General features: G+C 35.7%; 3 protein-coding genes across 4 annotated transcripts in view; 1 reads left to right on the top strand and 2 right to left on the bottom strand.

Moving 5' to 3' along the window:
• Positions 1–18918, top strand: part of LOC124217930 (carcinine transporter-like) — a 29201-nt gene extending 10283 nt beyond the window's left edge. Inside the window, exons 4-13 of one of the 2 annotated variants that reach the window (XM_046624116.2) lie at positions 1261–1519; positions 2970–3162; positions 4005–4110; positions 4291–4394; positions 4870–5084; positions 5391–5566; positions 6655–8355; positions 8615–8760; positions 15067–15198; positions 16763–18918. In XM_046624116.2, the coding sequence (XP_046480072.1) occupies positions 1261–1519; positions 2970–3162; positions 4005–4110; positions 4291–4394; positions 4870–5084; positions 5391–5566; positions 6655–6846 (1245 nt within the window). In that variant the 3' untranslated portion in view covers positions 6847–8355; positions 8615–8760; positions 15067–15198; positions 16763–18918. Of the gene's footprint in view, positions 1–1260; positions 1520–2969; positions 3163–4004; positions 4111–4290; positions 4395–4869; positions 5085–5390; positions 5567–6654; positions 8356–8614; positions 8761–15066; positions 15199–16731 lie in introns of both variants that reach the window. The other variant, XM_069135661.1, reaches the window with a different exon arrangement.
• Positions 9080–15164, bottom strand: LOC124217302 (succinate--CoA ligase [ADP-forming] subunit beta, mitochondrial-like). The gene is made up of 7 exons (XM_046622711.2): positions 15108–15164; positions 14246–14496; positions 12914–13076; positions 12441–12708; positions 10935–11239; positions 9600–9719; positions 9080–9338 (listed from the first exon to the last, which is right to left on the bottom strand). The coding sequence occupies exons 1-7, from the start codon at positions 15162–15164 to the stop codon at positions 9138–9140; spliced, it is 1365 nt and encodes a 454-aa protein (XP_046478667.1). The 3' UTR covers positions 9080–9137.
• Positions 17139–23994, bottom strand: LOC124217934 (uncharacterized). The gene is made up of 5 exons (XM_046624129.2): positions 23834–23994; positions 21543–22162; positions 20196–20362; positions 19500–19683; positions 17139–18948 (listed from the first exon to the last, which is right to left on the bottom strand). The coding sequence occupies exons 1-5, from the start codon at positions 23868–23870 to the stop codon at positions 18751–18753; spliced, it is 1206 nt and encodes a 401-aa protein (XP_046480085.1). The 5' UTR covers positions 23871–23994; the 3' UTR covers positions 17139–18750.
• Between the last annotated feature and the right edge of the window lie 559 nt (positions 23995–24553).

The following is a 24553-nucleotide window of genomic DNA, read 5'->3' as shown; positions in this document are numbered from 1 at the left end:
TCTCAGTGAAGGTTTCGTTTAATATTTGTTTCAATGTATATGCTCATGAGCAATTCAATAATAAATTAAACAGATTTATAGTATCAGATATAAGCAAAGCAACAAGTGTGGTCAAAGATAGCGCAGTTATGTCAGGTAGACTTGGGCGATTATAGACTAAACTAAGGTTCGATACAAATCCTCTCGTGGCATTCGAAATGGATGTGCACTTTATAATCACTTCAAGGTAGCTGCAATACAGAGGGTCCTTTTTCGCCTCATTATGATTTGCGTTAGTCCACTTTGCGCACACACATTGTGCAGCCAACCTTATTCCACACGACGTTATTTTTCTTAAGCATTATTCGAAATGAACGTTTACACAACTCGTCTTTAATATTTGTCACGGTATCATTCGACACGGTCTCATTCTATACACAGGTGTTTTTCGACACGGAGTGGGCGTTCTTCTTTTATGAATAGTATGTTGTGTGACAAGGGACGAAAGTTGGCAATTATAGACTACGCATGTGGGAATCTATCTTTTCAACACTGAGATGAAATTGGCTACTTTCGTTCCGCTAAACTGCTACGCAAAGCCCCACTTTTCATACATGTGTGATAAAAACGTCTAAGCAGCGCCGGCAACTTGTAATTTTTTCAGTGAAGTGAGGCAGGAGGTAAGGTGGTCATTTATTTCAGCAGTGATATGGTATTTTGGTTTATTTGAGATCGCTGTATTTTTTTAAATATATATATATATATACATATGAAGTTTGACGGTGAATATCTTCTGAACAGTGAGGTATACAAAAAAATTGTAAGAGACCTTTTTTGTAGAGAATTCAATTTCCTACGAAAATATGATACATTTTTTTTTTTATAAATAGTACATACCGAGATATGTATTTTTCTGCCTCACCATAAGAAAAAAATAGAAAACTGCGAGGCGGAGAACCTTCCGATTAAAATTAAGAGCTCATAATTGGAGAGAATGTTTTTGAGGTCTCTACCAACCAAGTTTTCGGAGTACAAAGTGAAAAAAAAAATAGTCGATTTTTTCGGCCCACCCTAATTTATATACAACCCTCGTTTCGAGTTAATATTAAAAAAAATTATTAATATAAAGGTAAGCTGAGGCACGCAGAGATGGTTGTCTCATCGTTTGATGTTGTGTTTTTATACAACAGGAAATCTGCTCTGTATGAACTTACATCTCATCACATATATACTGAAAAATATTGTGACAGACATGAGGAGTGATATTAATATTTTTATCAGCTCGACTGGGTGTGTGATCGTTCGTACTTGGTCTCTACTGCCCAATCAATATTCTTCTGTGGATCGATTGTTGGCGGTCTACTCTTCGGATGGCTTGCGGACCACAAAGGGCGAATACCTGCTCTCGTTATTTGCAATGGAGTAGGTCTACTTGCTACAGTCGCCACCGCCTATGCTAATTCCTTTTGGAGCTTCGCCGTCATCAGATTTTTCGCTGGACTAGCGTTTGACAACTGCATCAACATTCCGCTGATTATTGGTAATTATACATTAATTTTCTAATTTTCACAATGTTCAAAAGCTTATGAACTTGCTTGAGACGTGAATATACGATCCGAGCAATATGAGCTTGGATTCGGTACTGTACGGTGAGTATTTCTGAGAACTGGAGAATGCAGATTCCGTGGAAAACGTGGCATATATTGATAACTGCCGTGTGTGTGTATAGAATTTGACGTGAATGAAAGATTTTTCTTGAACCGTCGCAACTTGAAATATCAAACAAGGATCTCATATAATCACCTAAACGTAATAGTATTCATGCAAAAATTGGGTTGTCTTTAAAGATTAATAGTGGTAAAGCTCTGATTTACTTGGAAGTGAGCAGAGGAAGAAATTTCTGCTTACAGCTGAAGTGGAACATAGGGAAACCAGTAAGCTTGTAACTCGTCTGAACTGTACGGCTGTGCATGTCAGAGGTTGGCAAAATGGAAGCTAAATAGCTGATGGTGATCTCGGAGGAAAGTAGGATCAATAAGTTCAATTTACCTGTCACAATTTGCAAAATTTGTTTGTCGGATTTAACAGTCATCACTATAGGCCAATAAAGTAATTCCAATGCACACAGTTATCACTCAGCGTTCGGCCCACTTGCGTGGCATCTCTAACACTGGTGCTGTTCAACTTGCAAAGTGTGATTAAGATTCGGCCATGTGTCGAAAAATATTTATACGATTCACTGAACGCATTACTGAAATCATGTATTTCTTGGAACTCTGCAATCGAATCTGGAGGAGCCGCGTACGACGCAGTGGGAGAAGTAAAATCATCTTCATGGTTCCCTTTACCAGAAATTAAAATAACTGGAACCAGAGTAATTTCACTTCATTCAATTGAAATATAGCATGGCATCCGTGCATCAATGTACGACGAGTATTCTGTGAATTCAAACACTCCATATCTTGTAGCAGATCCACCACAGGCACATTCCACGTACATCTAAGCTGTCTTTGGCACTTCTACTGCAGTGTATTTCCTTCAAACTGGAACTAACGCACGCTGTGTATGCTTGCAAAGTTGCACTAGAATTAAATTACTACGTTTGTCATTGAAAGTAGTATCTAGTAGTAGCTTGTACTCAGTACAGTAGTTTGCACGGTAATTCGAACAAAACTGTCATACTGGCATTCATAAGGGGGCCACATATGCTCACCACGTCGTTCATAGCAAAATGGGGAAAGTTTGGAAACTAAACAGAATAAAACTTGTGCACTTTGCGACTGTACTGTTAATACGTTGGAATGATGTTTCGTTTTTTTTTTTTCTTTTCTGAAAATAAATGAGCAATTGCAATGGAAAAACCAGTGTTAACTTCCAATAAAAAGTTTGTGCAAGCTGATCTAGCGTGGTCAATTGAATCATACAATAATCACTACTGCTTAGTAATATTCATCTCTTTCTGAAAAATGATTTGTTTTTTGACTTATTAGTACTGGAGTACGTGGCAGTGGATAAACGTAGTCTAGTGGTTAACGGTGCCTTTGGATTTTACTTTGCGCTGTCAAGTACAATTTTACCATGGATAGCCTATTTCGTCGCAGACTGGAGAATTCTATGCTACGTGCTTGCAATTCCATTTCTAAATGCCATAGTCACGCCATGGATACTTCCAGAAAGTTCCAGGTGAGGAGAATACCGATTTACTAATATATATATTTTTTTTAATTATATCTTAAATCTCGTCACCACCGTGTATATGAACAAGATATCGAAGAATCCCTCAAATATCCGGGATGAACTTTCGTCTTAGTTCGCGGTTAATAGTCATTAAAAGTAAACTTTCCGAATAACTTTAGGAGTTAAACTTCAGATTGATCGTTAATTACACCTACATTAGCATGATGTTGTTTCTAATTATCTCGGTATTAGGACTATTCGATACTCAAGTATGAATCCGTTGTCACAGTCCCGCCTGTTATTAATTTAAATCATTGCAGATTTTTTCGCGATGACGATTGACCTCTGACTGACACATTAAAGTTTATTACTAACAATTCTACTTATTAAATGGTGCAGCTGTTCTCCGATGTAAATAACCAATATTCGGTCTATTCGTCGTCAGAAAGAGTGCCCCCCTCCCCTCTAAAATAACTGCGGCCTTCGGACTTAAAGTGTGCAAAATAATATAAATCGGCTCAAGTTATGAAAGTAAAAAAGTAGGTATTAGAAAGAGGCATGGGCCTAATTAAGTAAAACAGACGGATATTGACGACACAAAGCACAAAATCTTGACAAAGAAATTCCTAGCCAACTTTTGAAAGGATTATTAACTTGAATGAAGAACTTGCCAGTCGTTCCCCGATGACTGTTATTGCAGAAAAAAAACAGTACGTCCTTATACTTGTACGGGCTTTCTCGTTTAAGTAGCTCCTTTGTAGAGACGTAAACATATTCTGTATCAATGTTAACTAATTTAAACTATGTGTAGTTCTTACTTCGGCGAAATAAATGTTTCATTGTTAAAGGTGGTACATGACCTCTGGTATGTCGGAAAAAGTTGTAACAAAATTGAAAAGAATCGCACAATTCAATAAGAAGACTCCAGATCCTGCTATTTACGATGCATTTATGGTTAGTATGTATGACCAATGGCCATATAATTCAGGGGTTTCGATGAGTTGATATGACAGTGCCTGCAAACGCACGTACCATAGATATATAACCGATGAATATACATGTAAACATAACACAAAAATCCACATTGATTGGTCTCTTCATACTTATCTGTAAAACTTGGGCAATTTTATGTAGGCCAATCAGGAGAAAGACGACCGTGAGGAGCAAACGGCTACGGTCCTAGACTTATTTAAAACACGACGCCTGGCGAAACATACGATTCTTGTTACTCTGTTCTGGTAAGTGTGTGAATAACTAGATATCGGCTGGCGTGTATGTGGAGTATTCTAAGAAGTTTCGAATCATCTTTGACCAAGACTTTTTTTAAAATTTATATATTCAATAACGTCTGGCAGTTTTTTCCATATTTTTTTAACCCACAGTTTTTGGGTATATAGTTTTTTTCGAATGGATATTTTTGTTACAAACAACTTTAATCACATATAACACAGAATACAATCTTATCCCTTCATCATCTCGTCCGTAATAATGATCCACGATACCTTAAAGTCGACGACGTCTTTAATTCGGAACCGCGTAATGATGTTTTATTTTAATTGTGATATAACTCAGCAGAAACGAGGGTAGCTGTTTCATAAAAATGCTCGCATTCGGATACTGCAGGTTACTCTGGCTTCGAATGCGGTTCACATTGGTTTTCGAATCAATTATAGACGTGCGTTTGATCGAATACAATGAGTAAATAATTTCCAGGACACTGACAGCATTGGCTTTTGATGGGCACGTTTATTCCCTGAAATCGCTATCAGGATCCGTGTTTGTGTCATTTACACTTACAAGCGCAACTGAATTGCCAGCTGGGATTCTTCTTATTCTGGTATTAGATCGATGGGGCAGACGTGCTTGCTCTTTCGTTCCAACAATTTTGACAGCGGTTTGCAGTTTTTTAATGATATTCATAAAAACAGGTAGAGTATCCGGCTGTCACGTTAATTATTCACCACAATTTAAATTTCGTATTTCAAGACTTTCGAAAATACGATTATACCACAATTATAAAATTGCGTTCTTGTTGTTAGTCCTGGAAATTTCTAACAACAAATATCGTAAAAATATTAAACTATTCACAGAAAAATACTGATTCATCCTGGTATTGTCCACCTAAATTTTTATTTCTGGTTACTCGCCATATTACTTAATAGGTAAAAGCTTGCTCTTACAATTGCACCGGAAGCTTATCGATCTTATTTGACATACATTTTTTTATGTTTTAGGCGTTGCATCATTGGTGGTTGCAGTGACTGCTAGGTTTTTGTTGAACATGGCAGCAAACGTTGCTCTGCAATATGCAGCTGAAGTATTACCGACACCCGCTCGTGCCCAAGGCGTTGCCCTTGTTCATATTTTTGGCATCATTGCACATTCGACGGCACCTTACGTTGTCGAAATGGTAAGGAACGCGAGTTGATATCGGTGCATTATAAAATGCCATAAGCTATCCAGTTAAACTTTGTGAACTGTTCTCTCTTGACTAAATTATCCGGTACATTTCTAATCTGGTATCATTCAAGGTATCTGATTTTTTGTTGGAAAATTTGATTAGTTGCACTTACAAGGAAATAGTAGAAACAGGTATTGTATATTTCCATTCCACCTGCTCCTGAGATAGAGAATAGACAAAATTTGGAATACATGTTTGTTCCCAAATTGACCGCAAAACTCACACATTAAAATAATTTTCAACATCAACGATTTAATCTGACGTTCAGGTTGAACTGCAAACTCCGTTCAGGCTAATAATAAGTTTCAAAGTCGGAAGTTTACTTAATTTTGAAATTAAGAATGCACTTTCAGTGAGACCGATACTTTAATTAAGATTGGACAACAGCGTTTTTATCTCTGATGCAACGTGGCCAAGAATCCGAAACGTTTAGTAAACAAACATCATTTTCATTGTCTTACTGTTAGGTGTAGGGGAGAACCAAGAGTGGACCACAATGGGTCAATATTCACTATTCGATTGTCCTAATTTAGTCGATGAGACATTTTCACCTTAGAATGAATTAAATCTAAGTTCCGACCCATTGGCAACAATACCCGAAAGTTAAATTTTCAGAAATTTGTACTAGAAAAAAATAGAAAAATGAAATTTCAAGAACATAACTTCGACCTATTATAGACTACCCAAGTGACACAAAGCATCACTCTTGAGAATCACTACGGGTCAACCTAGGAGTAAACTGAAAAATGACGAAACGATGAAAAAAAGTTGCAATTTCATTAGAAACAAGTGGTTAATTTGGCTGACCTTGATGGGGCCAGCCTAAGAACTTCCCACTGGGATTCGTTCCGAGCCCATATAACGTTAACAAGTGTAATTTTTTTTTTGTTTTTCATTTTAGTATTCATATAACTCACTAACTACGTGATTGATATAGAAGTTGGTCAGTTCTAAGCTAAGAAGAGCTGCGTCGATTGCAAAATTAAGAAATTCAGATTTTTCACAGTTGATTTGACTGTAATAATTTTATTCCACAGACACACATATGGGACAAACTACCAATGATAACGCTTACGCTAGTGTCACTTGTAGCATCAATTCTAGTGCTGCATTTACCTGAAACTATGGGGGAGGATTTGCCACAGACTCTTCAAGAAGGTGAAGACTTTTGTAGAGAGCAAAACTTTTGGTCTGTACCTTGTATTAAAAAGAAATCGAGGCCCGTTTGATGGTTCTTATCTTGGAAGATCACACCGTATATTAAGTATAGTGATAATGATAATGATAATATAATACTAGGTAAATACAAACTAAATGTTCGAACGATGTTATATTTATTATTAGATCCGTTGAGCAATAGCTGTAATTCTGCGCACTGTTTGATGTACAGTTTCGTTATGCGCTCGGCTATCCGACAATTTTTTTTCCCATTTTTATTGACCATCATGAGGCTCGGGAAAGCGATTTGGTATGTCTTGTTTATCCTCCGGGAATCCTTTTACGGTGAACGCACTAATGGAATATATTTTGAAATCATTCAGTAACTTCTGAATAAATTTCCTAAATTTTTTTGGATTTCCATAAGTAATGCAGAGTTTCGAATATGCGTATTATTCAGTGTCAGCTAGTCTGGTGAGGCACTGTTTCTGAACTAATTGCTTGATTGTGAGAGATTTTGTTGGTTTAAAAATAATTCAACTATAATTCCTTTAACAAAGGTTACGTTATGCTGACAAGTCGTATAGTCTCAGAAAATTGTCTCCTTATATTTCTCAAGTACTCAATTGCTGTGACTCATATTTGCTGCATTGAAATTCTATCACGCACAAAAATTCTTAATTTACATTGCTACTATACGATAACTTACGTGTTGAGTGACCTCGTTGTCAGACTTCCATATTCTCTAAGAAAACGTCTGTGAAAGACCGGAACATTTGTACTTACTTGAATATACATTGACTGTAAAAACTAATAATTATACAATGAAGAACTTGCATTTCTGAATCATGCTATTTTTATTCGAAAACAACGACGTTGAAGCAACCTGAACGTGTAGGTATACCTATACGCCTCTGATAGTTTCAGTTAATATCGATCGTGCTTGATGCCTTTACTCGAATCGCGAACACATTTAAAATTTGGTGCGAGATTGCGACAGCTGCGCCCGGCAAAGTCGAACTTACAACAATTAAACAAACCATCAACTTCAATGATCAGATTGATGAATTTCTCGGTCCAAGCTCCGTGCTAAAACAGTTCGGTAGGACATAAAAGTTCTGGTAATGTGGTGTAATATCAAACTCAGAAACACGATATACTTAGGAATTAATAAGTGTGTAAATATGGCATGCAGTGGTTACGATTACAAAGATTACGATTTGATTACAGAGATCACAGGGATTGCAAAGAAATGTGATTACAAAAGTGGATGCAGAGTTTGTATGAATTATAAGCAGATTGCTAAGATTAAAACGAGATGGCATAAATTACCAGATAAATTATACACAGATTATTCAAAGATTACAAGTAATTACAAATATCACTAGGATTTTAAGAATCTCAAAGATAGTGTAAAGACTACTAAGGAAGTGCGCAAGATTACAAGGAATCACAAGGTATTACAAACATTAAACGCGATAACGAAGATTATACGGATTTCAAGGATTACAAAGGAAACATAAAGAATCAAATATACACGGAGATTCCAAATTATTGCAAGGATTCCAAGGATTGCAAAGGTAAGATGATGAATGCATAGTGATTACAAAATATTACAAGGGATTACAATGCATTATAAAAATTAGAAGAATTTTATGAGATTGCAAGAGATAAAAAAAATCAAATAAGTTTATGGGGCATATGTATACCAAGTTATTTATGATTAAACCCTCGCAATACATTTGTAACCTGTAAACGAATCCTATTCTCATATGATATTCTTTAGTTCTTTAGTATTCAAATTGTGATCTATCAAATCGTACCGAATTTTTTAAGCAGGGCTGTAAGTGGCGCACCGATTGCGATTTCCCCTTCCAGCATCCAGAAGGCGCAATTTATCTAGATCCAGGGTGGGTTAAGTTCTTACGGCAGCTTGTTGTGTTGGGGTAACACTGCACATAGCATCGGCCGACAGTAAATGCAAGGTAGGACTAACATATGCGTATATTTAATTTAATTGGCCTGCAACAGTTTACTTTCTACAATAAATTCACTTTTACTATAGGTTCAGTTATTTCACTCAGGACAAAGCTTTCTGAAAAGTTCGTACTAGAGAAGGTTTTCAGATACTCGTACATAATAACGACTCTAACGGTGCGTAACTAATTTTATCAAATTATGCGTGCTTGCTGAAATAAAGCACCACCAATGAAAAACCTGCCACACTCTTCCACGCATACAGTTAGGCCAACAGTATAGAAAACAATATGCTTGATAAACGAACAGATATCGCGCTTGGGTCGGCGAAGTGTTTTAAATTATCTCTCTTTTGGCCAAGAATATGGAAAGTATTTCTATTATTTTATTGACACTTTTTTCTGCCGGAGCTTTTGTCTTCATCTTGTACCTCCATTTTAAGCTTCACATTAATGGATCTTGCCAATTTTACAATCTTCGACATTGTGACAACGGTATAAGCTGCAGCTGAAAGGTCGTCATTTGAAACTATCTTAGCATCTTTTTCTGCCGCCATCAGAGCCTTTGCCTCTTTGACATTAGTTCCCTGGAAAGAATTACATTTTAAATATATATTTGATTTGAATGACTAATTTTCTTTGAAATATAATAGTTACAAAGTATCCCACATTGTTTTCAAGTTATTTGAATCTATATCTCCGTTTCTACGCAACGATTTTTGTCGTTGGGTCTCCAACGACCTCGGTATGGTATCAGAGTTATACACAAGTGTGCAGCGTAAGAGTTAGGATACTCCCGAGTCATAGTGTATTAATTTGCGATATTACACTACGCGATATGATCTTACCTGTAATCTTACTACTATGGGAATATCAATTTTGAGGTCGGTTGATGCAGCAATAAGTCCCTGAGCCACAATATCACATTTCATGATTCCTCCGAATATATTCACTAAAATCGCATCTACCTGAACAGTCAATGGTGAATGTATTCTTTAACATTAGAGTCTACATTTTATAGCTATTTTATTACGTAATTGGTAAATGAGATTAAAAATATGAACACACAATCTAATTTTAGGGAGTGGCACGAAAAAGTGAATTATCACTGATTTGGCGAAGTTTGTGTTCATTTTCAGAAGTTTAGTAAACTTTCATTGGTTGCAATCGTAGATATATTTCCCTCCATATTATATTTTTTACAATTGTTATATTAGTTTTATTAACATAGTAGACTTCAACATTACCCACCACTGAAATTGTATCTCTATTTTGTATTTATGCTGAATGGGTGAAGATATTTATTTAATTTTTTTTTTTTTTGCATACCACTTTAGGTACAAAGTGATGTCTCGTATCAAAAATAATTTTTTGCCCATTTTCTATTCAAATTTATGATTCTCAAACGAAACAACTTTTTGCTAAATCCCTCTTTGCGAATGTTCGATATACAATATGGAATAGGGGCAAAAATCGGTTAGCAATAATACTAAATTTCATCGAGAAACATAGATTTTTATAAAAATATCAAGTCGAAGCTTCCCTTTTCACACTTATAGGCGGCTTAGTTTCAACGGTATAACTTCTACCTCATAAGTTCACATTCAAGTACTAATGGTAATAATGAGTGACCATTGAATAGTTTTTACAAAAATGTGTTATACATGAGATTTATCTATTTGCGCTAATCTTACTCCGCGTCATTTCATCCAGTCAATGGTTGAAAATTAATGAAGAAAGTTCAAATTGTCTAGCACAGTATGGAATGACTTCTATGTTCGTTATCTCTTCTTCTTGTATATCACTAATTATTTTATATGATTTTTTCAAATCAACTAGAGTGTTTGTTTTTTCAATCATTTTCTTGTTCCTTTTCATCTGCATTACACGAGGAATTTAAGATATCAGGTGATAATACCGCGCAGTTATATAGTTCTGGTGCCTTAATTATGAAAGTTATTCCGAGGCTATTTGGCGTTTAAAAATCAGATAGCCTTAATATTTCCGCTGCCTTCAAGTCTCTCGACCATAGAAATAACAGTTCTCTTGCTTTAGAGCTAAACTCTGGGGGTCAACGATCGTAAAGTGAAAACAGCCTGAGGCGACTAGACTTCAGGTCCACGCATCGCTTACCAAAAACTTATTGATAACATGAGTAAATTAGGAAACGTTTCGTTACGTACTTTCGGATCAGAAGTAATGATCTTGAAAGCCTCCTTGACCGTTTCTAAGGTTGCACCACCACCAAGATCAAGGAAATTGGCTGGGTCTCCTCCGTTTAACTTAATGATATCCATTGTAGCCATAGCCAATCCAGCCCCATTCACCATGCAACCAATATTGCCATCAAGAGCGATGTAGTTCAAATCGTACTTAGCAGCGGCAACCTCTCTTGGATCTTCTTGGGTCCAATCTCGAAGCGCAAATAATTCCTTTTGTCGGAATTCTGCATTGTCATCAAATCTGCATTTGCAATCTAGCGCAACGTCTGAAAATATTCATTTTAGCAACATCTACGTCGGAAGTTGGATTTCCAAGGCGTGCGTGAAGCGCCCCATTTCCCAACAGTGCGGTCAAGCGACTTTGGCGCATACGCATAATTGTAATGTTATAATTTACATACTAGGGTTTCTGTGGCGCATGCGCACTGTCGAATAACTCAACTTTACCCTTTGTCACATGGAGCGTAAATCAGCTAACCTCAACTTTACGCACTATCAATGGCACGACCAGTGCTTCCCGAATTAAAATGCCACGCAGTTTATGTGAACGAGTATGGGTTGCGGCACAAGGTGAATTCCGAACTTGTTGCAAAATATGCTACGCTCTACTTTAGTGCATCTAGAATTTTATAATTTATCGAATTCCAATTAAACTTGGAAAGTTTGGGAGTCACATGCATACAGTAGAAATTTGTTCGAATTTTCAGGATCCATTCATTTAGTATTCATACGTAATGACTTTGAATTTGAAGTTATTTGACCGTTTCATTTTTGAGAAATTTTCAGTCAAACACCGGCTCTTATACACGGGCTGTTCAAATCAAGAATGTAGTAAACACGGTGAAAAACTTAAAGGCGTGTGGCAACAGAAGTTTCGTGCAAAAATGAATAATTTTTATGCCGATAATCAGTTTCTAATCAACTTCATAAAAAAAAAAACTGTCTAAAACAAGCCTGCATAAGATAATATTTTGAACATTAAAGGCTCACAAGGTATTATGTCACATATAAGTTACACCTGAAGTGATATATCAGGGTGGCCACCCGTCTGGAAAACCGGGAAAACCGGGAAATGTCATGGAATTCCGTGATCGGAATTGAGTGGCCACCCTGTATATGTTGGCACATCAGTTTACGAAGTTGTTACGAACAGAAGCATCTGGATATTGATAACCACGCAAGGGATGAGCTGAATGTTAAAATCAGCGTTGTAAAAAATGTATAAGATTGAAATTACGTAGCGATCTCGACAGCCACGGAGCTGATATGATCGAATAAGATGACTAGAGGTGAGTTGCTTTGATTTCGTATTGATACGTAAGTTTTGTTAAAACATTTAAAATTTTACACAAAACAGATACTTCTGAAGAACACTTTAATAACCAAGAAGTGGTTACATTCTCGTAAGAAACTTTCACCAGAACATAAAGAGATTATGTAGCCTAGTTTACTTGATTGTGTATTTACAATTTCCGGTTACCATATCTTCAGCGAATGGATTGATTTCAAGGAGGAGCGCGTCCTTTGCAAGAAACAACTCATACAGATTGCATATAATCTCGGCCATCTCATTCTTAACTGTTTCGAGACCCATTTTTACAGCAATACGCTCTGCTTGTTCTCCGGAAATTCCTTCCTCTATATCAATGGGTTCGTACGTTATAGCATTCGGGTTTGTCGCAGCTACTTCTTCGATGTCGACGCCTCCCTGACTCGAAGCAATCACTACTGGGCCCTATGCGTAGAATTGTAAAATTTAAAATATTCTGACCCGCATTTTTATTTTTTGTGTCAATCAGAACAAGTATTCACTCGGAAATACTACAATCTGTATCAAAATGGCTTCCATAAAAGTAATCGTAAACTAAAGTACATGTTTTAATGAGATGTTTCGAGCGTATTCACGCTTGTTTAAGAAGAAATCATAATTTTGTACTAACACCAAAGGTTCGCTCGAGTAAAACGGCTAAATAAAATTCTCTGCGAGGATACATTCGTGTCGTTACCATCACGGCATTGCATATTCGTCCATCGGCACCCGTTTGTTTTGTAACAAGTAATTTACCCAGCATTTTATTTGCAAGATCTTTTGCCTCCTCTGGCCTGAAAAAAATTAAATTTTCATTAAATATCATGCTATATGCATCACTTTGTCGCGATATTCATTTTTCAAAGATTTCAATTTTCAATCAATCTGACATTGCTCGTAGGATTGATTGTTTCTGCCAAGGCACTTTAGCGTCATTACGATAATCGTACATTCTTTTTGGTTTTTCGCAGAAAATGTCCTTGATTTTTCTTAGGGCTAGGTACACACGCATATTTTTCGCTACTTTCAAGGAGATTATCAGACCTCCGCATCACGGATTTTGCTAAAACTTTTAGAGATGCTATCTTGCCCTAATATATAAAGCTTCTGGTGTGTAGTTCCATCCGTTGGGCAGTTCTTCATTCCGATTCAAATCGATTATATTAGCAATTCGATCGTAAAATGTCCTAATAAGAGAAACCCATTATTTATTTATTTTTTTTTTGCCTTAAATATTAATTTTCATTGTCCGTTCAGGAAGTTTCGATGACGGGTTTTTACAGATTGGAGTGTAACGGATATATTATTATCTTAACTCCATAGTTAAGCATAAACTGCGAATTTTTCACAACCTGATTTATTCACAATCGCAAAAAGTAAAGCCCAATGGCTGAAACTAGATATCAGAAGTTTTATATTTTGGGCCAAGCATTTTTATAGGAAATAAAAAGCTAAACTGCTTTATGAACTAAAAACTATGTTATTTTGGAAAAAAATTGGAATAGATAAAATTGAATTTGTATGGGTTTGGATAGAAATAATTGATTCATATATGGCAGGAAGAATAAACTCGCCTTCATACACTATCAAAATGTGATAAACGCGCGACAAATTTGTTTCGCTCGCAGAGGGCGCCACCAGCAACCGAAGTTATAGACCTGAAAATCGGAGCGCGAGAAATCAGTTCACCACAAACACCCGAAGTGACGAGTTCTCCGGAACAATTCAAAATCTCTGTGAACAAACCGATGGTCTGTACAAATCTCCAATTAATGCTCGTTACTATACAACTCATCCTCTCACATTCTAAACACGAGTTGAACTACGGTACTTGTAAACTGTTTGCTGTATGGATGAGTTAGAGTTTAAATTATGGTGCTGCGTATTTTTGCTACGATTACACCTCTATACAATGAAATTGCATAAAATCGTGTTGACGTTTGAAAAAAACTATCAGTCTCACGTTTCACACATCTTGACACCGCCGATGTTGGATCCTTTAAAAAATCCCTTCCCTCGACCTCCGGCAAGGACTTGAGCTTTCAAAACGATATCCTGTGTATTCAGATCGCTGGCATATTTAGAAGCTTCATCGGGTGTTTTGGCTACTCCGAATTTCGGAGTGGGAATACCACCTTCCTTAAGTAATTTGTATGCCACGTGCTCGTGCACGTTCAAACTTCTTACCGGTGGTCGCATCAGACATGATGGGATCTAAGTTAAATGCAAAACGTGATGAATGCACATACTATAAATGTGCGAGTCGTCTGATTTTTCGTCTCGGATCGCATGGGGTAACCAGACAGGTTTGAAACTCCGGATCTCGAGGTTTTGAGTATCCAAAATACCCTGGGAATACGGTTAGTCGATTTATGTAGACAGATTCGTGAGCGTATGTCTCCCGACTTTAATGCGAATGCACCCGAGAAGGATTATTAAACATGAACCCTGGTAAATAAGGCTGAAATTAATGAAATAACATCACACTTGTAAATACTGGTATAAAAAGTATTGTGTCTCCTAGAATAAAGCGAATAGGTATAAATATACGTCAGTCCAGTTTTTTTTTCTGTTCTAATAATAATAAAAATAAAAATTTTTCGTCACTTTTTTCCTGGGTTGTATACAAGCTATCAGCATTTAAAAATAGAGGGCCTAGAATAGAATTAATCATCCGACCGATCAGTACTGGAAACCTGTCGAATTGGAAGCTTGTTTGATATTCGAAAGCTTGCGCTAGCGGAAACATCAATCTTTAAAAATAATGTAACTTCTCTGTTATAGGACGAAAAACTATATTAACATTCCGCTATCTGAAAACATACCTTGAGTCTACCTGGATGCGTGAAGATCCGTGACAAGAAGGGAACTCGTGGCAACATTGTATAATAAATGTGATTTACGGCACCTGAGAAGGTAAAAATCTTTCAACTTCAGTTTCACGATAGAACCGTAGCAAACAGTTTTGTTTTTAATTCCCTCTTCAATTTTCGAAACAGTCGGTGCGCATTGTACTGGCTAAATCTAGACAGAATTTCGAAACTACGTTATAATTGTCGAAAAACAAGTCATTGTCAAGTCTCTCCATGGGTTTTATCTATTTTTCATTTCAAGTATTATATCTTAAACACAAAATCATCACTTTCGTACATCCGAATTTTTTTTTTACACATGAAAATATAAACCAATATGACATAAACAAAACTTTTCATGACGGAAATTACCAAGACGGAAGTATACAGATCACGCTCGACGATGCAATGCTTATTAACAATAAGTGCACTTCAAGTGACTTATTTTACGACATCGTTGGTCCTTTCAGTTTGACCGGGGTTATAATCGGATTAATATCTTCCACAGTCATTACAGTACATTTTATGAAACTGCTCGGCCGAAATAATATAAAACCTATATATGTCACTTCTCCAGTGATAAAAACGGTTTTTCTAGTTTAGAAATATTTCCATTGCGGATAATTGTGTTATTAACATTAAAAATTATATGAGGTTGAGTGCAGCAACTACAGTCGATTGAGACGTAGCGTTACGGATTTGCGTATCCCATAAGGTATTCAGTAACAACAACGGATAAGATTTCAGGAATTTTACAGGACCTTTCAAGGCCTGAAAATTGCACTCTCCATGATTTATTTGTCGTATAATTTTTTCTTATGGGTCGAAGTCAACAAAATTTTGTTCGATTTCAACAAAAAGTTGCCAATTATGCATCGCAATTCTGAACAAAAACAATGAAATATATTTTCATTTGACGTAGAAATAAAGAAATAACATGCTTTCTCCGAATTTACTGTTGCCTTTACACCATTGCCCGCATTACGTTGCGATGACCTCTGATTGTTTTTTTGTATATTGTTGTAAATTATAGAAAAAAAACGTGCATTCTGAAAAAATAAGAAAAATAATAATTCATTATTCCGCGCGCTCTGAAAAACCACTTGCGGTGACCATTCTATTAGTTTTTGCACAACACGTAGCGAAGCAATTTTTTTAATTTTTGTCACTTTTCAATAATCTAATCAGTTTTCATTTATACTTACAAAATTGATCTTTTGTTTGCAGAAAAATTTAATTATTTTTTCATTAAAAATTATCATTATTATTGTTCGTAAAAATCATCAATTTTGCTATACTTCAGATTATCCATTTTCAAATGCTTCAATATATAATGTGTTCATGATGATAATCCATAGTAATTATTTTTACTATCACTCAATTTTTAATTGTTAAAGTTTCGGCCAAAACACTTTTCTAGCGCTTGTGATGAAATACAAATTTATAGCAAAATAAAATTGGTTGTCTGTAAAGTCGGTTTACGGACGATAGTTTTACGTGATATCGTCATAAAGAAACATTGATGAAAAATTGCAAACTTTTATGAATTGAATTGAATTATTATCACTGAATTATCATTACTTTGTATAATACAAAGGAGTTAATTGAAGAACTATTGGAATTGCTAGCTCTGTCGTCACGCGAGAAGAGAGGTAAATGTGTACAAGCCGACGCTTGGGCCGATCGTGCCTCTGTATCGCTTGTTCCGCGCTCTCGCTTGCACGCTCAGACTCAGGCGGAAGGTGACACTTTTTCGTGCGTGCAGCCGGTGTACATCGATTTATAAGACGTTATCGCGTCAAAAATATAAGAAGTTTTGTACTTAAATAATTGTAGATTCACATTTTGGAGGATTGAAGAGTATTCTTAATTTTTTTTTAAAAAGATCTCTTAATGCGATTTAACACGGTGGAAACTGTACGTGCACGTTTTTGTCCCAGTGTGAACGCCAAAGCAGTGAAATTACATTATGACCGTACAGGGTTAGAAAATTCTCAACTAAAAAAAAAACAACATAGTCAGGTTTATTTATTACGTGGGGACTGTATTTTCGTGATCTGTTATGAAGTTTCTTAGAAATTTTACTTTATATATTACACTTCAACTTCTATGAAACGATATTCGTATGATTTCTAATATTATGTGAGTACTAGGGATTATAGTTAAAGAATAATAATTACTGTTATTATACAGATAAAACACTCCTTACAAAGGTATCACACAGGTTAACAGTTAATATACATATAAGAGAAATGTTAAACTAAACGAAGCACTCAATGTGCAAACTACTGAATAAATATTTCACCCTGTTCACTATTCTCAAACATTTGTCTCTGTCCGCAAAACTTCGCAGCTTTAAGTAAAGCGTGTTTCTGTTTCAACTGTACAATATACAGTTAAGCTGCCTATTTACATCTGAAGACATTAAAGAATGACTATGTGAATTGCAGTCACGATGTATGTCGTGATGCATAACTCTGTGTATGAACTAAATATTTTTTGACTTAATCAGAATGATTAACAGAGAAAATGTTTATTCTTAAATTTCTCGGTATATTTCCATAAATTCGGTATGGCCTGAAATAACTATGAAAGCAAAATGAACGAAATAAAATAAATTATACAAGACTTTTGTACCTCATCTACACATTGCTGTATGTAACTCAAGTAACGGGTATAATATGCATCAAAAACACTACTCGGAACTGCTTTGCTTCATTTATAACAATTTTCATACTTTTATCGTCTATAGAATTCTAATATTTTACAAACTCATTGAATGACATTTTATTAGAGTATTCAGAACATTGTTTCCATAATTTGAAAGTATTCAAAGAAATTTTGAATATTGGTTAATGAAAGTATTCATTCTTATGGGCACTTCTTATACTTTTCTCTTAAGTATTCTCCAGAGTGACAGTAGAAGTAGCAATATTGAAGTATTGTAATGCAATAAAAGGGTCATCTAGAAAATGTAACTTGAATTCAAATTCTTATTGCACGTAATTCGGGGAAGATTTGAAAACCGTCCAATAAATATAAAATTCAATAGTACTATCATCAGAAATTAAAATTACTATGAAAGTTGTGCAAAAGTTATTTTATCACTTTCAAATTTCTATTACATGAAGCCATCTACAAGTTCCTAACTATTTCTGATCCCAGAGAATCATGCCGTAACAGCATACGTATACGTTCTTGTGCACAGTAGAAATACCAATAAATCACCAATTCAATAGAGAAACAATACAAGGTTTGATTTTTTTTACGAATAGAATTAATGTAAAACGTAGAACAAAAAATAATTTTTTTTTATCAATAATAATTTTGAAGTCAACGAAAATAGTACTTTCCAAGTAATTTTTTCTGTTTGAGAGGTCAGTCATATATAGTAAAGATTTAGTTATTGAGATGTAGATATCTTAATGTCGATAGAAACGGTGTGCAGTCATGAACATTCACACCTTCAATTGATTTACCACCTCATGATAGACAAACACATACGTCTAAAATCTCATTAGTTGGGCATAATCTGCCAAATCAATCAGTTACTCCGTTTTCATCTAGAATGACAGTCTTAGATTATCGACGGGTCTATGATAATCACTTTTTGCTCTTAGAAACTGAATCTATCGTTAAGTGTCCTTCCGGTTACACCAAGGTTCCCAGACAAACTGTACATAACTTCACTGAAAGTACGATCATCGACATCAGTTCCTGGGTCAGCGATAGGGATGTTGCGATTACGAGAGCGGGAACGTGATCTGGAGCGGGAACGCCTCTGTTGCTGGGCAAAAAGTGGAGCTCGGCCAACCTAAAATTCATTACTCGGCTTGATGTTTTTCATAGCTTTTCTAATAAATTAATACATAGTAAATGCACCGTAATCTGTATTTATCACAAATCTTATTATGTCTTTGTGTAAAAAAAACAAATATCGATGGCGAAAAGTCATATTAGTAGCTGGAACTTTTCTTTTTGCATATGTACCTTAGATGGGTAATTAGAGGATTTCGTTATTTTGAAAATTAGTAATGAGACCAAGAATCAGAGCCAGCGTCTGTGAGAGCTTTATTACAGATTCGCACTGCTGAATTACTAAAATAAGACTAACTTCGCATTAGGAATTTTTTTTTTTTAATCTTATTTTTATGGTTAATGGTAATGAATAGTTTTTAAAATTGGCACATTATTTCATCATCTTACAATATACATAGACTGAGATCATATTCCTCAAGTTCTTGCTTGACACGTAAACGAACTACTTTTAATTAAAAAGTTTTGATATTGTACTTCACTTGCACTTAACTTGCAACATAAACATTTTACCCTAGTTTAACATTTTAATTAAGAGAAAAAGTTTACCATGTTCAAGCTTTGCATGCTTTGCCTGAATGGAGAGCGTCCCCGAGGTAATTGGCGCAGGTTGCTTACATTTCCGCCCTGGTTTCGAGACAGACTCATTGATCGTTGACGAATTTCACGCACGTAGTCATTTCCAAGAGTGCACATGAAATTAACATTCTGACCAGTGTTCATCCGTGGGGTACTGCAATAACAACATCACTTGTTTTCAATAATTATAATAAGAACAGTACAGACCAGGGACACGACTTGATACAGGTAAGAATTATTTTCGGTTGACAATCCATTTGTAATAATAGTCAGTAATTGAAACCGAGGTATCTTTATATCAAAATTGGCATGTAAAACTTTATGTAAATTAACAAAATGGGCAGAACAGTCTGTGTAAAGCCCATCCCGGGGCTACAATGTACCAAACGTATACATTTTTTTTAAAGATCCGTTCATCAATTGTTCTTCTGAATTATCTCATATCGATCAGCATTACAGTTTATTTTGTAATATTTAAAACTTATGAAAAAAAAACATCTTCCAAATTAGAATCATAGTTGTAAAACATACTTATGAGGTGTGAAAAATGATAGAATAACAGTATATGCGTTAATGCAACTTGGCAAGAATCGAAATGACTGAAAGTATGTTCTCAAAATTTGGAATTTATCCTGTAAATCGTCAATTTAAATAAACAAATCATACTTCATCCTCATTAGTTTCTGTAGGTACTGAGCCCGTCGTTGGGCACGTACTATCTGGTCAGAGCGTAAGCCTCCAGTGTTGTAGCGTCGTTGAGATGTAAGTATTTGTTGGCGTCGCTCCAATGCTCTCTGCTGAAGTGTCGTCAGGGATTTACCAACTTGCGGCAGCTGCAAATAGAAAAGAAATATGAGAATGAACTCTGGAACGTTATTTTAATATACTAAACACATAGACAGAAAAGGGACGAATATAAATGAAATGGCAGAGAAGGTAAAAGAGAAGCATGAAAGAGAGGATTTGATCAGAAAGGAGACAAGCCCGAGTATGAAATGTAATGAAAAAAGAGACTGTGTTTATGTTGAATACAATTGTCTGATTGGGAATTTTCAGGGAAAAAAATCTGCTTTTCATATCTGCATAAAGTAGAGCATTGAAAAATAATTTGGTCATATTTTGTCATTTCTATTAAAAATTACAATCGAGTAACGTTTTTTCAACCTATTGTACCTGCTTTTATTTGTTTCAAAAGAAAGAAAAAATACACCCAAATTATTGTCCCCCAAACTACTGAAATGAAAAGTAAAGAAATTTCCTGGAACTTCCCTAATTTTTCTAAAGTTGGAAATAGCAAAATCAACGCGCGTCTATGTTCCAAAGTTTTAAATTAAACTTCCCCATGAAATAGAAATTTCTCATGTTGTTGTAATGATGCATTTTTAAAAAAAACTAGGTATTTCGCAACTTTACAAAATTTATGTTAGTAGCTAGAGTTGGGACATTTTAGACTTTTAAAAAATTGAATAATGCAGTTCAGTTTTACTGTCATAAATCTTTAAATATGTCATTGAGTTGTCATATTAAATTACAAAGTTCAACCTTATACTATTGTGGGTGTGTTACAATTAAATTATTCAGGCACATTCTCAAGGAACAAATAATTTTCTTTTGATCTCATTCATGAAGCTAAATGTAATGTTATTTGATGCTTTGGATGAGTGATGTATTCTTGACTGGGAGAAAAAAGGCATTGTTTCGGCTTCGTTCTGAAAACGGTGATGTTTCATAAGCTTTTTTTTTTTTTTTTCAGAATTTTGAGGTTTCAACACATTTACGGAAAATGAACAAATTATGTGCACCAAGTTGCTTTTCAGGTGACAAGCTAATGGTAAGATATTTATTAGAAATTTTTGGTTGCATCAATAGCTTTGGCGAAATTACACATAGCGCTTATTGATAGCACTGAATAAAAATGAATGGAATAATTATGCGCAGGGGTGAGGAAAAAAAGATCACAACACCCAAACGTATTGAATAATTTATATTAATAAAGTACTGAAAAGTACTCACTCTGAATTCATTTGGATGATTCAATCTCTGATTTTGACGTTGCAGGAGTACTTGTTTAGCTCGTTTCACACGATTCCGATAAGCAGCCTGTGCGGGGCTCTGGTATCCCAATCTGTTATGCACGGAGGTGGGATCTCTCAAATTAGGCAAACTGTTTGTTCTTTTCAACAGATTTTTGTTGTTGTTGTTGTTATTGTTTCCAGTATAAAATCCTCTCTGAGTGAAAGTTAAATTTATGCGGCTCCTGCTGCGGTTTAGTCCAGCCCTGCCGCCTCGACCTCGACGCGACATCAAGCCACCTCTGGTAGTATTATTTGGCCCGCCGCGTTTTACGTTCAAGTTTAAATTGCTTCTCGATCTGACCAGGCCACCATTTTTGTTGTAACGTCGTTTAACATAGCCACCTTGGACGATATTCTGATTCTGATTGCGATTTAGACGCCATGACTGACTTGCTTTTGCAGGAGTACCGTTTTGATTGGCATTCCTCGCGCCACGGCCTCTGAAACCACCTCGGCCCCGCACGTTACCTGCGCGATTGCGTTTGATATTGCCTTTTTTATTCGGAGGTGTTGTCTTTTTATTCTTTTTATCCTTTTTCTCCATCTTTATGATCTCATCTTAAAAGGAAGAAAATTCGCAAGTTTTAGTGAGCGTACGGCCTCAACTGCGAGTTATACACAAATTTTCATAGATTATAGGGTAACAAAAATACGATATTTCTCTCCTTTTCATGTGACAACGATGATTCTCAATAATTTTCCTTTTCTGGTGTTTTTCTTTCTTATTTTCTCATATTATTAATTTATACATCCCCAGTTCTGAATATACTTTTCCTCATGGATATGGTTAATAATTTCCTTTTTGCATCGGCTTAACAAAATCAAGGAAAATGTTTATTTTCTCAAATTCTATCTTCTGATCGCCCAGTTAGTGAATTTCAAACACATGTTGACACAGTCCTTGAAACCAGATATGTTGAATACAGACGAATCTTGTTTAAACTTTCCAATGGATAAGCTGTTTTAAAAGGTATGACACTGCAATTATTTTTTTACTTTGTTGAAATTTTCAATTTGCTTCAACCATACATTGTATATTATCCAATAGTGCTTATATAAGGGATTAGCAACAGAATTGACCAATACAAAAATAACTAAATACATAAAATATTACAAATTTTTCCCTCCAAGAAAAATAATTGTGTATAAAAAAATAAGAAATGAATTCTTCCACAGATCAAAATTACTTTATAAAATTTGGTTTGCAGCTTGATTTTCTTTGTATTTCAAATTTTATAAAATTTTGTTTCTAGTCTCTTATGTTTTCATCAACAGTTTAAGTTGGCATACTGACGGTTTTTCATACAGAAAAAATATCAATGATGTGTGACGCACAATATTGCAAAAATGTAATATTGGGAAAAAAAATCCCAGGAATCTTCCTTTCTGCTTGATGGTCCTTTCAAAATATCAGGATGATCAAAGATGATGTGAGTCTTTGTTGAATAATGTCAATCAAGCATATCTTTACGTTGATATTAAATTCTTGGTCTGTGAAGAACTCGATGCCTAGTCTCGGCTTGCTGAGCAATAGGGTTTCTCTGTATCAAGGCGATAAGATACACAGTCAAAAGTTCACATTCTGAACACAGTGAGTAGGGATATTATCCGTGTAGTTGCCACCCGTCTGCATCTTCTTACGTGACGAAAGGAATGAATATTTCCGTGTGATCAATCCTTTTAATTACCACATACAGACATAAGCTGCAGAGGGGGTGCTTATTAGGATATTGTTTGACGCTTTCCCCACCTCCCTCGACCGTAAGGGCAGCAGAGGACAAGGGAAATTATCCATTCAGACCAGACTGTTCCAGAATCATATTATTTGGGAGATATTATCGTACTAAATTGGCAACAGTTTAGTTGCGAGCCTCCTACGCGAAGCAAAGTAGATGTATGTGTGTACGATTCGTACACGCATATGGACTGATGGTTCTTCTTATTCATAGAGAAGAGCAAGCATGAGTCAGAAAAGGGCGTCATCGTATCATATGACCCAAAAAGAACTTTTTCACAAGTTTGTGTCATTTTTGCCGATTATGTTGTGAACATTCGATTTTTTTACTAATCATCTCGCTGTCGGAAGGCATTGAGTACGTAATGACTGCGCAGGGGTAAAACAAACACGGAAATATTGCGGCGCCATTTTATACAAGCTGGCAAGAAATGCAGCCGTACGCTCACAAGGTATCGTGAAATTTTCTACATTTCTGTAGACTGGCCACTTACCGAGGGACATGTTCACTTTCGCGTCAATCTCGGACATGTTTATTTTTGTACTCGGAAACACGCGGAATAACGATAACGATAACTATGTTACATTTATCTTTCTGCCGAACTTATCACAAACAAGGCTCCGGATACAAATCTTGAACCACTAACTGTGAATTGGTAGTTGGTGAATGTTGGTGAAGGCAACCAGCCGCGAACAGTAAGTTGAAAACTTTCACACTAGGGAATTAAGTGCCAACCTTGAAAATTCCCTAGGAGTAAAGCAAAAAATTGTCGTTTGGACTCAGCCCATGGAGACTAGAGTACAGGAGTCCAATCTCTGTATTGAAGATGTGTCGGCGAAATCATGAGAAATAAGGGTTCCGCTACAGCGGCGCTGCCGTAACTCTGGACCGATAGCTATATGTATATTAAATACAATAGTCTCCATGATGCCGCATATAGGTATTTACGTTTATTACAATTATTATAATTTTTGTCACCATATCACTATTACTATATTTATAGGATCAGAACGTCCGGAGCGGCACTGGTGATGAAACCGTGCACTATTGATAAGAGTTGTTAATAGCATAAAGAAGATGATAGAGTAAATAACAGTATATAGAAGATAAATGTAGGTACAAAAGCGAGAGATACAACAGTGACTATATCTGCCTGGTGGGTCCCCCTATTACTATCTTCCGTCCTTTACAGAACTGATTTAAATCTCTTCTA

The sequence above is a fragment of the Neodiprion pinetum genome, chromosome 4, assembly GCF_021155775.2.
Source record: "Neodiprion pinetum isolate iyNeoPine1 chromosome 4, iyNeoPine1.2, whole genome shotgun sequence".
Classification (NCBI taxonomy): Eukaryota; Metazoa; Arthropoda; class Insecta; order Hymenoptera; family Diprionidae; genus Neodiprion; species Neodiprion pinetum.
The sequence above is the reverse complement of the archived record's forward strand: the minus strand, read 5'-3'. Positions and strand labels throughout refer to the sequence as shown.

Bases quoted from the DNA above. Each gene is read 5' to 3' on its own strand.
- LOC124217934 (XM_046624129.2), bottom strand. From the start codon at position 23,870: ATGTCCGAGATTGACGCGAAAGTGAACATGTCCCTCG. The intron at 22,163-23,833 runs GTAAGTGGCCAG...CTTCCTTTTAAG, and splicing joins GAAAGTGAACATGTCCCTCG to ATGAGATCATAAAGATGGAG. The intron at 18,949-19,499 runs GTAAACTTTTTC...AATGAATTTTAG, and splicing joins GCATGCAAAGCTTGAACATG to GTTGGCCGAGCTCCACTTTT.
- LOC124217302 (XM_046622711.2), bottom strand. From the start codon at position 15,164: ATGTTGCCACGAGTTCCCTTCTTGTCACGGATCTTCACGCATCCAGGT. The intron at 11,240-12,440 runs GTAAATACACAA...GAATATTTTCAG, and splicing joins AGATATGGTAACCGGAAATT to ACGTTGCGCTAGATTGCAAA. The intron at 9,720-10,934 runs GTACGTAACGAA...TTGACTGTTCAG, and splicing joins TCATTACTTCTGATCCGAAA to GTAGATGCGATTTTAGTGAA.